The following is a 16,541-nucleotide window of genomic DNA, read 5'->3' as shown; positions in this document are numbered from 1 at the left end:
TCTAAACGAAAATGTCGAAATAATGTCCAGAAAATTCTGCATATTTATTAAATATTCGTTGTCACAATAGCATTAATGTTGATAATAACAATAATTTGGTAAATAGTTCCATTATTGTACGGTACACAATATTTCTTCAATTCAAAACTTTTTGAGTCTAAACAGCTTCTCGTATTCTGTTTTCTTCATAAGTACTGTGATTTGTAATTTAAAAAAAGCATAACCTTTCAAATATTCGTTGTTTTAATAATTGATCCATTGACGTGTTAACTTAATCACGGAAAAAATGCTATGAGGTAACCAACTTTCTTAAAATTTATTGTTATCATATTAGTTACGATAAGTTGTAACTGTAGTTATTGTTATAGATACAATATATTCTTATTATTGTATTTATTACGATGGTAATGAAATGTATCGGATTTCGTTGTGATGATTATGCACTGATTATCGCAATCGGTTGTTTGTTGTATAAGATTCTGGTCTTCCGTACAAAATTTCTCTTTAAAATCTTCGATGTTGCCCTTGACCCTTGAGTAACATCATTTCATGCCATTCTATACTCTTATAATGTTAATCTTAGAAAGTAAACTTAATTTTCATGTTTTAAGTACGAAATTAATTTAATAATGTTAAGGATGTAATTTGTCTTGGTTTCCTCTAAATTTTCATCAAATTTTAGATCAGGAATAATTTTCAGTTGTAATAGAGTGAACTCCAGATCTCTTTCCTCTTGAGCATTCCTTTTATTGCGCCTTTTCAAATTCTCTATTTTCTTCTAATTTTAGTATATTCATAATATTCTTCATCATTTGGGATCCCTAGTTTATTTTTCCTTTTAGTTCTAGAGCGTGTTGTTCGATTCTCATTATTATGTCATGTTTTGCATCATCTGTCTAATTTTATCTGGCCTGTATAATAGATAGACATGAAAAAATTTGGTATCTAAATTTTCTTGATATTCTTTCCATTTTTCTGCAATTTTATGTCGAGTACTATTTATGATGCACATGCTGTAGATATAGTTTGGATAAAAAATCCATGTATATTTATAAGAAATTTGTTTCCAATTGCCTTAAGCGTTAACTTTCAAACAGAAGTAAACCCCGAATATTGGTAAATGTGGTTACAGTACCTGTAATTAAGGAACATAGAATAACGTAAAAAATGTACCAACATTGCTAACAATCACCGCTCCATAACATTTGCAACCAAACATACATGTCAATGAACAACATTTTCCATTTATCGGCACAGCGATAAGAAATGCGTTAATCGTAAACTGCTTTTTCTAATTAAGTTTATTTTTAATTATTGCGAATTTTTTGTATTCATTGGGTTGTATTATTTTACTGTTACGTTGCAAAATAAAATAAAACACACCAACTTTAAAAATTGCTATTATTAAATACTACTTTCTTCAATTCCAGAATCTTCCTTCATTTCTATCTTTGAAAATAGCCTTAATTAAGATTTTATACCGCTCAATTTCTGTAAATGACGTAAACTTATGTCCATTTATTTTCTTTAGCACAGCTCAAAGAGACATAGAATCACAACAAAACATAGCTCCAGCTGCTTAATTAACAGTCATAAATAAATAAAATCTGAGTAAAATCACCAACCGAAGAAGTTCACAAGATGACAAATATTTAGTATCTGGTAAATTTAACTACTCAACAAGTATTCATATCAAAAATTTCACAAATTGATATTATATTATTCTACTACTTAATTAAATAGACCTAGATAAGGATTCAAATGATAAAAAAATACCAAAATTATCATTTTATGTGACAAGAAAAAAATTTAAAGGTGTGTCAATTTATAAATATAGACTGTCGCGTCGCATTGTTTAAACCACGTACCGTTTAAATATAGCTCAAACTGCACATTAAAATTGCCGTCACAAGATTTAATTACGGTGATAATGGCTAGTGGTGGCTTTTAGCTTGAGTTATTTTTAGCGAAAGAAAAGTCTCGTGGCTCCTCGTGTACACACTCTACAAACTTGCAAAAATGTCGCTGTAACGTCGTTAGACATTTTCTTCTTGTTATTATTGTTGTAAATTTTTTTATTATTGTACATGTTTTTTTCTATGCACTGTTTTTAATCGTTATGTGGCGATCGCGCGCCGGACGTTTTTACCGCATTTCGACACCCGCAGGCCTCCGCCAGCCTCTGCGGGTAAATAATTCATTCCCGTTCTGATTCATAATAATATTTATATTTCCAATTGACGTCAAACGGCTACCGTTGACATTTATTGTTAGTTTAGCGAGGATTGCCTTATATCGAACGCATTAATCAGTTTCAATTGTGTAAATGAAGAACGTATTAACTACACAAAACTACATATACTACCTATTTCAAATAATTTACATTGACATATATAAAGAGTTTGGAAAACTTTTAAATCGATTTGTGGTTAAAACTAATCCATTAATAAATTCTCTTAAACTCACTTTATAAATGTATTCGTCCAATAATTACTTTATAACTCCGATTAAACTATCGAACCCGATGAGTGTTAATGCGTCATTTAAATCCGCATCCGAATAACACACATTTTAATTTATGTTTTAATTTATTCGAAATATATCCGTTTGATTTAACACGTTCAAACGCACATTGAATCCATTTTAACTTATATAAATATCGTAAATCAGTAAAATGCAATCGGTGTTCCACTAAATAAACAATACTAACAGGTGCGCCACCGACCTTTGGCTGCGTACGTTAATTATTTTGGCAAGAATTTAATCACGTACAAAGCCAAATTACTCATCTAACCAATGTTCGGTTACAAACAAAAGTCTTCTGGCATAACTGTTTAGCAAATTTCGAAACATACGTTGACTCAATTTTAAGTCAATTATCAAAGTTACGAAGCATTATACAGCATGATCCAATTAGTTTTCCTACTCTGTACTTGAAATCAACCAAAATATTAACTAATAAAGATAATTTCAAAAGCCATATATACTATATTGCAGAAAAAGTAGAATGAAAATCCTATTTGAACTATTAAAAATAAGAATTCACAACAAAAGCCTGGGATGAGAGTGCGATATAACCATATTAGCAATGATAAAGTTCGTTATCTTATTTTTCTTACATTGCAATTTTGCATTCTTTGGTACCAATTCTCTAAAATGATCAATTCTCTAATTTATTCAATCTTGTGTTATTAGTATGGAAATAAATTAACTTCTTATTGACGCAACAGTGGTGATAGAGACTGATATCATTTCTTATAATATATTATAAAAAAATGAGAAACGCGACGACGACGAATACACAAACAGTGTAAATATGCTGCAAAAACAGGTTGAAAGGAACGGAATTTTTACTGTTAAATAATGTATTGTTTATAGAAGTCAAAGTGTTAAAAATTGCATAAAGACCAAAGACGTAGCTTTTTAAAACATATCATCTATTGGTTCCTACTACATTTCTTTTGGTTTTTAGAACACCAAAAGAAATCTTCAATGAAAAATGAAGTATGGATACTAAAATACCATTATCTCCCACACAATATGATTGTTTATATTCTATTTAGTCTATTCGAATATTGACATGAACATATTTCTCTATTTTGCTCTTCCAAAATACTGATTATGAATAGCGCACTTAAACATGGTCCAATATAAAAAATATTTTTCCAAAGCAATCTCCAGTCGGACACATCCAAATTTGGATTAATTTTTGGAATCGTCTAAAAAAAATCGAACATATAAAACTTTTTGTTCTTGTAATTTAATGGAATTAATATAATAAGAAATTGAAAATAAAGTGAAAATTCGTGTATTATTGCCAACACAGTCAAAATTTCTGTTTGTATTTTACAATAAACAAAGCATAACACCATTAAGATGCTTCATGGTGATTTATTTGTTATGGACATCCAAATTTGATATGTTCAGATTGTTCCCAAAATACAACTTAATTTTTTTATTCAGAATCATCAAATAAAGTCGAAATTTATCGCAATTTGTTTGCAAGCTTCTTGTAGAGGGTGCGGCAAAACAGATTAAATAGTTTTGTGGGGTTATAAAAAAGTAATGGCTGCATATAGAAAAAAAATTTAGGAATCATGTCGTGTTAAAAATAATGTCCTCAAGGTGGTGGCCATTAGCAGCAACACGCTATTGAAAAAGATCTCTGAAGGTTTGTACAGCTTTAAACACCCTTTCTTTGAAATATTCTAACAGACGGAAGTCACGCATGCTCAAATCTGATGACCGTGCACCTCACATTCACCCCAGGGAGACCAGAGATCCGGGAAAAATTTCTCTCAAAGTCAGTGAATTTCGAGGTGCGAAAGCTGTAGTTCTGTTTCTGGAACCGCATGTACCCCAACACCTGTTCCTCAACAATTTCTTCCATTCTTGACAGCAAGAAACTTCGTAACATTGTCACATATCGTGACGAATTCACGGTCACAGTAACGTCTTCCTCCTCAAAAAAATATGGGCTTATGACGCCAAATTGTGATACGGCAGCCCACACTGTTAGTTCAGAAAAATTTAGCAGTCTTTCGTGAAAAATTTTAGGGTTATGCTCAGCCTAGTAGCAAAAATTTTGTTTATTCACAGCCCCTGTGAGGTGAAAATGCGCTTTATCTAAACAGTTGATACACATTTCGGCAGTTGGTTTCGGACCACCAAAGGTCGAGTATTCGCCCTAAAAATCGCTTAATTTGTTCTGCCGCACCCTGTATATGGTTCAGTGTTAATTCATATCACTATTCTCTATCATCTTGCCTATTCACAGTGGTGTTTTAGGGAAGGGATCATCAACAATCTATCAATCGAGTAACGCTGCATAGCACGAATTTCACTGGATTTCATCTGCACTTCTGAGCATGGTAATCATGAAATGTCAATTTTTATGTCATCTCGAACCCTCCATAACCCTTCTCTTACTGAACTAAAAACACACGATGCAAAATACAAAATGAAGAAATCAAAATGATATCAAATTTGTTAACGTAATTATTCCAAAAAGTTAATAAACTAATAGAAATGCGAAAAGTTAAAACTCAACTGATCGGTAAAGGTTTCTTAACGTGATGAAATATATTAAATCTTTAAAAAACATCAATAAATATTAACTAAAGAACTTTCACGTTTAATTAGATATTGCTGCTATTTTAAAGTAAAATATCATAATGTTTTAAGTAAACATTAGATTTTTTAAATTGCATGAATAAATGTTTGCCGTAAACACACCCATATACTGTTTACATAGTAAGCATTATAATACATACTATTTGTAAATACGAGAGCTGAAAAAGATAATCGAATTTCTTGCCATTACACAGCGTAACGTTAAATGCGTGATATAAGCCAAATCGTTGTTTTGAAACGAGGAAAAGAAAACTGGTCAAGTGCAGCAAAAAAAAATAAAAATGAATGAAGACGATTATAATTAGATTAATGATTTCTTTTCTGTCTTTGCGGTTATTCCAAAGTTAGTTCATTGTAAAAAGTAAGGAACCCAAGATGTTTTTAAAAACAACTCAACGTGGCCAAGTTGCAAAATATCACTTATATGCGAACACTATTCACCACATTATATCTTATTATCACTTTATTATCGTCTCCTTTATAAATAACCTTGCCTATGACATCAATGGACAATTTATATCAATCAAATGGAAAGGATAATTATATGTTGAAATTATATGTTAATATTGAGAATATGAAAACAAAATTTTGAAGATTTCTGGTTAGATACGTAAGGATTTATATGCAAAGAGTCATTTATAACATTTTGTTTTAATCTATAGCACAAAAAAAATGGATAGTGGCAAAATGTGGTGCTCACTAATCATACTAATCATAGGTATAGGGTATGCAGAAAATTAACGCTTGTTAAGTCAAACTCTAATTCACTAATCAATCACAATCTGCACATCAAAATCTATAGGAATTGTCGCAGCTCTGTTATAAAAAAGCTTTGCCATCGCAGCTTGAATATAAATTAACTTTTAGGCTTGACGTGAATAGAATAGATTGTTATGTAACAAGTTAAGTATGCATCTAGTCCAGTTGGAAATAGTGTTAGGTTGCTATACAAATCATACGTATCTTGCTTGAGAGTAGTCAATTGAGCCTAATATTTAAAATAATCTGAGGCAAAAAATGTTTATCTTCATGTCAATTCAAGTCACAATTTTTTTTCGAGTTGGAATAGATTGTAGTTAAGTGCTAAGGGACGCGTGTATTGTTTTTTATTTAAAACCCCCAAAGCGGTGAAATATTTTAAAACGTTGAAGTGTTTTGATTGGGGTTATTAATAACAGCACAAAAGCTGTAAAAGCTTTTCCAATGAATTGTTGATACGTCCAACCACGTAATAGTTATTGAAAATTTAATGATCTCGTGTTGTAAACTTTTTTGTAATTATTTTAACAAAACTAATACAGCGAAAACTCTCCAAGCGGACACAAATCTTGGAATCAACCCCAAACCTATATTTTCATGTATAAATTTGTTTTTCATAAGCGGACGCTGTAATAAACGGTCGAAGACACTATTTTTCTATGCATAACGGGCAAATATGCCTAATACACGGACTCGTAGATAAACAGATGAACACATCGAAGTAATCTGTAGTAGATATTTACCGGCATGTATTCGGGGATTCCTCGTTTTACGAGTTCCGTTATCAGTTTTGTTCGTTTGCGTATAACGTGCGTTGAAATGGCTTCAAAGGTGGTGAAGAAACAGATGCTTATGTTAATGGAGGAAATGGAAATAGTGAGTTTATTAGATAAAGAAAAGTTTTGAAAAGTTTTCGCAATTTGAAATTGGGAAACCACAAGCGGCAAAAATAGTCAACAATAAAGTAAAATATTCGAATGAAATGGCAGTCTGGAATCAGTGTAAAAACGGAGAAAAACTTTTTGATTTCCAAATCTTCCCTTCCAAAGATTTACTGGCTATCTGGAAATCAAACAAAAAAGCAGGTTCAACTGACTGTAAGTACGACGTTGAAGATAATTAGCCACACGCAAGACTAGCTGATTTGCATAAATGTAGTAAAGAACTGGGGATAGATAATGTAAAAACAACAGAAGAATATTTAACTGTTGAAGAAATCTTGCGGAGAAATTGCCAAAATTGTAAATCTAAACCGAGCAATAGTCCAGACCACCGTCAAAAATTACAATGAGACCAATTCCTTCGCTAGCAAAGTTCGTACAGGCCGACCAAAGAAACTTTCTAGAAGAGATATTAACTCCATATTAAAAGAAGTGAGCAAAAACCCTAGAGTTAACGCACCAAAATTAGCTGGCCCCATCGCGACTGAATCTAATAAGTCTGTAGTACATCCAAGAACCGTATGAGACCGTAAGAACCGTAAAGAGTTGTACACGATAATGGATTTTTCAGCAGGACACCCCGAAGAAAACCGCTGATTTCAGAAAAGAATCGCCGTCTTCGACTAGAATTTGCTCAATGTCGACAAGAGAAGGGATTTCTGATCCAGGGGTTTGTTTACTGACGAGCCGAAGCAACCTTTTTGGAAGTGATGGTTGGGCAAAAATTTGGAGAAAACGAAACACGGCGATGGAGTTGAAAAATTTAGTGTCATGGATTGGGAAAAGTTTGCGGCATCTGGTGTAGAATAACTGGCATTCATTGATGGAATTATGGATCAATAAAAATACATTTTAAAACAAAATTTTAAATCATCAGTGGAAAGCTTGGCTCTCGAGGATCGCTGAGAACAGAAGAGACAACAAACTTACATGCTGTTATAGAAGCTCATGGAGGGTCAACGAAATATTGAGTTTTAAAAACTACGTTTACAACCTAATAATTTATTTTTAGTTGGAAACTACTGTGTATGTAAACATTTGTCCTATTAATTTTTGTATTATTTCTTGAGTTTTTAGTATATAGCTGTTGAGCGATTTGTGTTTTGTTCTTTTTTGTGAATAAGTAAGTATCTCTAATGACACTGCAGAGCTGGGCAGTAGTTAACTACAAAAGTAGTTGTATTCTAACTGCTTTTGTTCTATTAGTAGTTATACTCGATTATTTTATACTGGCATAAAATATTCGCAGAAAGTAGTGAACTCCTGATTGTTAACTACTTTAGGTATTCTAACTATTTTTGTTTATTTTAATTCCTTTTAAGTAATTTAACTACTTTTAAGACAGTTTAAGTACTTCCAAATATCTAGTATGTACTTGTGTACATAAGCCGCGTTATAACCTATAGTTAGAACAAATCTGTAGTTTTCATTCCGTAAAGTACGCCTTTGCTTTAGACGTACCAAAAGAATCTGACTTTTAAGCATAATTTATGTATAACAGTTCAAACAGTTGTTAACTACTAACTAGACACCTAGTTACCTTTAAAATAAGCTTTATATAATAAATAGATGTTTATTTTATTTTGCATTTATTTATTTATTATTGTAGTCCTTTTTATGCATTTTTGCAGTTAACAAAGTAGTTAGATATTTAACTATTAACTACTACTTTTTGGTGAAAGTAGTTAGTAGTTATACTCCACTACTTTTTTCAAGTAGTTTGCCCAGCTCTGTCATACTGTAATGCTAATTTTCTGTTATCTTACTACGTTGTACAGCGTTTGTCACGACAAGCTTTTAGATTTTAAGGATTATGTAAGCTATGGGTGTATTTGTGCAACTTTTGAGAATATTTGGCCTGATTCAAAATTTAGCCAAAATTTTCGAAAAAACTGAAATAATCCAAAAATGGTGCAAATTAGACATACTTTGACTTATATCAAATTGTATTAAATTCCATTCCGTTTAAAATAACGAAGTAAGTAGTTTGCCATATATGTACATATAGACTCAGCTTGTCGTGACAGACCCTGTACAAAAACCTCATAATTCAATGTTGTATGTAGACTTTTGTCCGCACTGTATGTGTATGTACTTTAATTTGTGTAGTCTTTTCTCATAAGCGGACATCTCTGAGAAGCTGACAAAAGTAACGGAGCCGTCATTGTCCGCGTATTAGAGCTTTCACTGTAATAAATAATAAAAAAAAAACAATTTTACTCTTTAGGGTATAATTGTTCCAACTTCGCAGACGTATAACCTAAAAATGACATAAACGTCAAAATGACAGTTTTAATTTAAGAAGTGACGTTAGAGAAAATAAACGTCAAAAATTAATAGCAATCATATTTTAAAATAAATTTTAAAATAAACTGTAAACTATAAGAATGCAACATTGAAAAGTTAGTTTTAACGACACATTAAAATAACCAAGTTGGTGAAACGTTCTTGTAACCGTAAAATGGGTACACAAACCGTCGTTTTAAAAGCGTAATTTTCAAAGGAACATGGTAAATGTCCGCGAGGTCGTAAGTACTGTCGATTAAATAGCTCCAATGCGACTATTTCGGAACTTTATGTGTCGATTCAAAAGTTGTTCACCGCCTTAAACAGTTCCAAAAAAAGAAACGAATTGAAGGTTTTTTACTTTAATGATTTATAATAAATTTTACATTTACCTCTAAATTAAAAAAAAGTACATGTAATTAACGGTTAATTTTTTTAGGTACAGGAGAAAAAAGTTTTTAATTATGTGCCATTTTTTATGTGAATTTGAAACATGTGTGTTAATTGTGAAGATAAAAATTATTTTTAAATAACAAGGTTTTTTTAAACTTACCAAAAGTTTTCAATGAAAATAAATTCCTTTCCAATTTCTTCATTTCTTCGAAAAAATAACGTCTTCAAGTACCCCACTAAACTAAAGTCTTTTATAGAAATTGTTTACAAAACAATTTTAAAGGTGATAAACTAAACAACACAGATTTTGAAAATCAAAATAACTTAACCTAACCTAAACTTTTAACGAACGAAGAAACGAAAAATCTGACTTACATTAATCAAAATAAATTAGGAGGCGTAAGGTTGCAGGTTTTGCCAAAAAAATGACAACACGTTTTAGTTAAAAAAATTGAAAATATTAAATGGCAAACTAGATTATGAACGTCATTGCGCGTCGGCCGGCCCCGAACGGGGGGCCCATAACAATTTTACGATTAACGTTCAAAATAGAAAAAAACTCACATCATGAGCCGGAGGAATCGATGTGAATCTGCTGTTATAATAATTTTAACCTAGTTATCATTGAAAAGTGTAACCACAACTACAACTAATAACTGTTAGAGCACGACAACCGCCATGTTACGGCATTGGATCGCGCATGCGCTAAAAATCTGTCAAATAATAAAAAAACTAACTGAAATTGTCTAAGAAAATTCACTTTTAATCGGACTTTCTTTTAATTTTTCCTCCTTAATTTCTAAATTTTTATAAATCGACTCAATTACTTCAATTTAAAACTATTGTCAAAGAACTAAACGGCAAGGATGTTGTATAACATAAATCAATATGTAGAAAAATTGGCAAAAACTTAGTATGGTCTTGGCACGGTACCCGGATTTTATAATTTAACAATACACCAAGATTTATATGGCTCATTGCATAATCGAAATAACGGTCCCCAATATCAATTTATTTTTATTATTGTTAACCCCTCAAAACTGCAATATGAATTCATACTCGTTGGAGACCTTGTAGCTGCATCGATTGTTTTTCTTTTATGACCCGCTCATGCGTATTTATAAACAACAACTTATTTACTATAAATAAAAAAAGCACTTTTTAATATATTAATGTACTTTAAATTTAAAAAAATAATACAACAATAATATTCATCATTTAAATTTTCCGCCAAAAAAGCCACCTATACGTCTATCTATAAACTATTAAAACGTTTCATTAAAATGAATTAACTCATAAAAAATAAACAAAATTAAGATAAATTAAAATTTCTTTTTGCATTTTAAACAAATTAAAACAATTAATAAACAAATATTAAATACAAAATAAAAATATTTACATTCAATCTCAAAAATAAAACACCCACTAGATGTCGTTGTACCAACGCTTCATCAAACGTTATTTAAACGTACCGGTTAATTTTTATTATCCATATCATTTCCGCACAAAATAAACCATGAAACTAGTGCGGTAAGTAAATCTTAACAACATCAATAACCCACATCAACATAAAAGCCCCCCAAATCCGCCTTAAAAATAATTTTCAAAACATAACCTAAAAACATTGAAACATAACCTTTCTCGTTTACTAATAAATTATTTTTTTTAAGATTCTTAATGAAATTGAGCCATGAAACTGTGACGATGGAGTTAAAAAATGGTACTCAAGTGCATGGTACTATAACGGGGGTGGATGTTGCAATGAACACTCATTTAAAAGCGGTGAAAGTTACGATGAAGAATCGAGCACCGATTAATTTGGATACATTGACTGTACGCGGGAATAATATTCGTTATTACGTACTCCCTGACAGTTTACCTTTGGAAACTTTGTTAATTGATGATACACCAAAAGCTAAAGCTAAAAAGAAAGAATCGGCGCGTGGTGCTACTCGTGGTCGTGGTAGAGGAAGCCGAGGGCGTGGTGGACCTAGGGGACGTGGTAGAGGTCGTGCAAGGCGTTAAAAACTAAATTAATAAGATATTTTAATTAAGATAGATCTTAAGTATATTTGATATGAAAATAAAAAATAACTTCATAAAAAGTTGTAATAATCTTCATAAATAAAAAAAAATGGGATTTCTTAAAATTCATTTCCTTTCACTAAAATATACAACATCCATACAATAAACACCACAAGACATAAACCAAATGCAAACATAAAACTACTTCTGTTATGTTGATGTAAAGTTGAAAGCAGTTCTTCATTAGTTTTTAGTAATTTTCTACATTCAACAAGTTCTTTTTCAACAGTTTCTTCATCAGGAGATCCTATTAAACATTTTTCAAGCTTATTTATACGTTCGTAACAAGTTTTAATTGCATCTTCAGTCTTGCTTATCTAAAAGTGACACAAAAACATGAGATTTTTAAACATAACCTCACTTTAGAAGAATTTTACCTCTTGCATTATTGAACATCCGGTTTTTGGCCCCATTTTTTAGGTTTATACGTTTATTTAACTAAAAGCTATCGATTGAATTACGTTGTGGGATAAAGAATAATAAATTGCTTGAAGTCTTTGTAAATGTCAATGTTGATTTACATCACAATTTACATACTTTCATTGTAAAGTATTCATTTTAATGTATAATATCAAATGAGTATATAATAATATGAAATAAATTAATATAAATCTAAATAATTTACTTAATTATTTGTAACCGGTTTCGATTTGTTATGATGTTATCATCAGCCAAATTTATTATGGACCCGAATATACAGGTGTCCCGCAATGATTGTACAATACTTCACCAGCGTATTCTCTGATCGAAAATAGACAAGAAAAGCCTAATAAACATAAGTCCGAAAATGGACCATTGTTGTGATATTCAAAGTTTTAGTTGCATAAGTTGACCTATTGTTAACACCAGCGGTTTTGAGAAAAATTGATGAAAATACCTCAACCAGCATAAGAAGGATTTCTGCACAAGAAAACATCAAGAAAGCAACCGTTCACCGAATTTGAAGGGAGGAGTTGCTTTATCTGTATCATCACAACACTTTAACAGAAAATGATGGCGAAAAACGATAGATTTATTACAGGTGGGCCATACAGGAAGAGGTACTAAACGTCGACATTCCTATAAACATTGTGTTTACGGATGAAGCATCATTTATTCAAAACGGAATTTTTAATATCCACAATGCGCACATTTTCAGTGGTGACAATCCACATGCAATACCACAAACTCATCATCAGTGACGATTCAGTGTTAATGTATGGACCGGTGTTATAGGTGACCAGTTATTAAGTTCATTTATTCTTTCAAAGAGATTGACAGTTAACAGCCGATGCTTCCATACATTTTTTACAAAATGAGCTTACAGAGGCATTTGGTAAATTACCTTTGCAAGTGCTACAAGATTGTTACTTTATGCACGATGAAGCACCAGCACATTACGCACACGCTACTCGAGCATACTTAGATGACAGATTTAACAATAAGTGGATTGGCCGAGGAGGTCCTGTTCCGTGGCCACCTCGTTTACCAGATTTAAATCTGCTAGATTTTTGGTTTTGGGGACATTTAAAACAAATAGTTCACAAAACTTTGAATATCTCGAAAATGGATAATTTTCGGAAGTATGTTTATTAGATTTTTTTGATTATTTTCGACCAGTTAATGCAGTTTATTATGCTATTTTTAAGTAAAACTTTCTTTAATTACTCACATCTCGTTAATACACAAAATTGTAGGCAACTACTTAGTTGCTTAGAGTACAGATAATCATCATTATGGAATAGAATCAAACGCAAAATAAGATATCATTCTAACATAGTATGACCAGATTGGTTTGTTTTCATTTTATTAGCCGTTTCTGGAACCAGATTGTGCGATCTTTCATAAACATTCCCTTTTGAAAAATAACGTTTCATCCGAAACAAAGATAGCAGAATAAGTATTGTGGAATGTTCATCGTACCGTTTTTAATCTGGTTAGATATGCAATGTGGTTTGAAAAATATTATAATGCTTCAATAAAAAACCATATGCAGGTGTGTCAAATATCTGCAATATAGCCAATAACTTCGCCATTTGTAGTTTTAAAGAAAAATGTTTCAAATAAAAAATTCTTTATTAATTGTGGCGCATTCTTTGGCGATACTTGCTTGTTTAAATTGTTCTTTGTTTCGTTGCTATGGCAACCAACACTGTTATTTTAAAAAGGATGTATATGTTTTTTTTGCACATTACCACAATTAATAAAGAATTTTTTATTCGAAATATTTTTCGTTAAAACCACAAATGGCGAAGTTATTGGCTATATTCCAGACATTTGACACATCCTCCTGTATTTAGAATGTTTGAATTAAAATGTTAATACCATTTCCTAAATAATTTGTGATCATATTAGCGAAGTACAATATCACGTAACAATAAAGTTTATCATTTATCAAATACATGTCGAAGACCAGTTTCAGATAAGAAGATTTCTGGCCACGCAATGGTTGTCAAGGTTTTGATTAAAATTAATGACAGTACGAATTAGGCAAATATACACCATTAAACATTTTATTGTTTTATGGTAAAAAGACTCAAAAAGAATGATGCTCCTATTCACCAAATCTAAAACAAGAAGTCAATAGCTGACCCCTAATATGTGAAAAGTTGAGCAAAATTGTTCACGGTTCATGCACTAGTTTCAATGAGCTGGAGTAGAAACATGTACAGGGTGTCCCAATTTCGATGTCCGCATAGGCTATCTCCGAAACTAAAAGAGATACAAAAAAAGTAGCTTACATGTCATGATCTCGTTTTTCGAAAAAATGCTAATGCCGAAAACTGCGAACAGCTATTGTCTTTTGTTTTCGCCCTATCGGCAAAAAGTGAAAATTTTGCGAAAACGACAATTGCGAATATCTCACTTATTATCAACGATGGAGTATTATAAATAAAACATTATATGGGCAACTTTTTACGAAGAATTCAGTGGCGTAGGAAGAATTTTTTTCCCATCTTTTATTTTCGAGATTTTAGACGTAACTTTATTTTTTTAAATAGAAACCATAGTTGGCTATGACCTAAAATAATTTGTCATTTTCTTCTGATAACAAATATATATAGTTTGTAGGGTATATTTCATATAGTTATTGAATAATTAATAAAAATTCATTTTGTTCTATCTAAAACTAATGTATGTATTTAAAAGTTAATGTTGCTATGGTGATAACCATACTATGATGGAACATAATGTATCAAATAATTGAAAAAGTTTTTATTTAAAAATTCAATAACAACTCTATCATTATGAGCTGGTACAATGCACCAGCATGTTAGGTGTCAAAGTATAACAAAACTGAATAAAACATTACAATGAATTTCGAAAATTATGAAAATGTAACATGATGGAATGTGGAATGCTATATATTATCAGATAGGAATGCGACGTTAGCCGCGGAATTATATTTCACAAGGTATCCGGAAGAAAGGCAACCGCACGTAAGAACCTTCAGCCGGTTAGCAGAAAATTTAATAGATTTTTGGTCCTTCCCCAAACCACGTGCTAAAACACACCAAAATGGCCTGCAAGAGGATGAAGTCAATGTGTTGGCTTCACTTGCGATAAATCCATCAACATCTTGCAGAGAAATTGAACAAGACATCTGACCCAAAAGCCGCTGCTCCCGAATATGAAAGAAAAATATGTATAAACCATACAAAGCGGGGCTAATTCATTATTTACGTGCCGGAGATGTCAATCTAAGATTAGAATTTTGTAGATGATATTTAGAAAAATTAAATAATCTGCTGTTTGTTCAAAATGTCATCTGGACCAATGAAGTCTCTGACTGTTCAAAGAAGGTTGGGGTTCAATGTATGGTGTGCCCTTTTAGATAATAGAATGTTGGCATATAGTATCTACCATAAAAACTTAAACTCAGGTAATACCCCAATATGTCAAGGCAGCACATCGTGCCTTTGGTCGACAATTTAACATTAAATAAGTCTCAAATGATATATTTTCAATATGACGGAGCACCAGCACATAATGCCAGAGTTGTTAGTGAATTTTTAAATACTACTAGGTACAACCTTTGGCAATAATTGGAAACAACGGGCACGTTCAGCCGGTGTCAACTGTTGAGTTGCTATATTAGCAGGCGCGGCTGAACGATATGCTAAGTCAGCGCTGTTACGCAGCAGTTTAGTAAATATCTCAACGTAAGTAATCTGCGCTTAGTTTGTCAGCGGGTGTGAAATTCTAGGTTAGGATTAATATTTTTTGTTTCTCCCCTTTAATTTTGAAAACTGACAGAACTGTATAAAATGAAATGAGCCTTAAAATCAACATCATCATCCATTATCTCTTGTAATAACACAAAATTTTCAAAAATATTATTGTTGGCCATAGTTTTAGGTTATGCTGAACTGCTAATTCTCAATTGCTTGTTCAGCCGATTTCGTTCCGCTGTATTAAACCTCATACAACTAGCTGACTGATTTAATTCAACTGTTGACACCTGCTGAACGTACCCAATGTTTTCCATCATGGTATGGTTATCACCATAACAACATTAAGTTTTAAATACATACAATACTTTTAGAAAGAACAAAAAAAATTGATACATTATATTCCATCATAGTATGTATGGTTATCACCATAGCAACATTAACTTTTAAATACATACATTAGTTTTAGATAGAATAAAATGAATTTTTGTTAATTATTCAATAACTATAAGAAATATACCCCACAAACTATATATATTTGTTATCAGAAGAAAATAACAAATTATTTTAGGTCATAGCCAACTATGGTTTCCATTTAAAAAAATAAAGTTACTTCTAAAATCTCGAAAATAAAAGATGGGAAAAAAATTCTATCTACGCCACTGAATTCTTCGTAAAAAGTTGCCCATATAATGTTTTATTTATAATACTCCATCTTTGATAATAAGTGAGATATTCGCGATTGTCGTTTTTGCAAAATTTTCAGTTTTTGCCGATAGGGCGAAAACAAAAG

At 31.5% G+C, this 16,541-nt stretch overlaps 3 protein-coding genes and 1 long non-coding RNA gene across 4 annotated transcripts in view; 1 reads left to right on the top strand and 3 right to left on the bottom strand.

Moving 5' to 3' along the window:
- Positions 1 to 10,133, bottom strand: part of LOC111415857 (neuronal calcium sensor 2) — an 84,382-nt gene extending 74,249 nt beyond the window's left edge. Inside the window, exon 1 of the mRNA XM_023047740.2 lies at positions 9,673 to 10,133. The gene's annotated coding sequence lies outside the window, so the exon portion shown is untranslated. The remainder of the gene's footprint in view (positions 1 to 9,672) is intronic.
- LOC111415855 (neurocalcin homolog) overlaps positions 1 to 10,210 on the bottom strand; it is a 97,268-nt gene extending 87,058 nt beyond the window's left edge. The window contains exon 1 of the mRNA XM_023047738.2: positions 10,077 to 10,210. The gene's annotated coding sequence lies outside the window, so the exon portion shown is untranslated. The remainder of the gene's footprint in view (positions 1 to 10,076) is intronic.
- Positions 10,211 to 10,920: 710 nt separating this feature from the next.
- On the top strand, positions 10,921 to 11,662 carry LOC111415859 (small ribonucleoprotein particle protein SmD1). Its single transcript, XM_023047742.2, has 2 exons — positions 10,921 to 11,042; positions 11,183 to 11,662. The coding sequence occupies exons 1-2, from the start codon at positions 11,029 to 11,031 to the stop codon at positions 11,535 to 11,537; spliced, it is 369 nt and encodes a 122-aa protein (XP_022903510.1). The 5' UTR covers positions 10,921 to 11,028; the 3' UTR covers positions 11,538 to 11,662.
- LOC139431751 (uncharacterized) lies at positions 11,650 to 12,366 on the bottom strand. Its single transcript, XR_011641825.1, has 2 exons — positions 11,975 to 12,366; positions 11,650 to 11,914 (listed from the first exon to the last, which is right to left on the bottom strand). It is a non-coding gene; the product is annotated as an uncharacterized lncRNA (long non-coding RNA).
- Positions 12,367 to 16,541: the final 4,175 nt, after the last annotated feature.

This window comes from Onthophagus taurus, chromosome 1 (assembly GCF_036711975.1).
Source record: "Onthophagus taurus isolate NC chromosome 1, IU_Otau_3.0, whole genome shotgun sequence".
Lineage (NCBI taxonomy): Eukaryota > Metazoa > Arthropoda > Insecta > Coleoptera > Scarabaeidae > Onthophagus > Onthophagus taurus.
The sequence above is the reverse complement of the archived record's forward strand: the minus strand, read 5'-3'. Positions and strand labels throughout refer to the sequence as shown.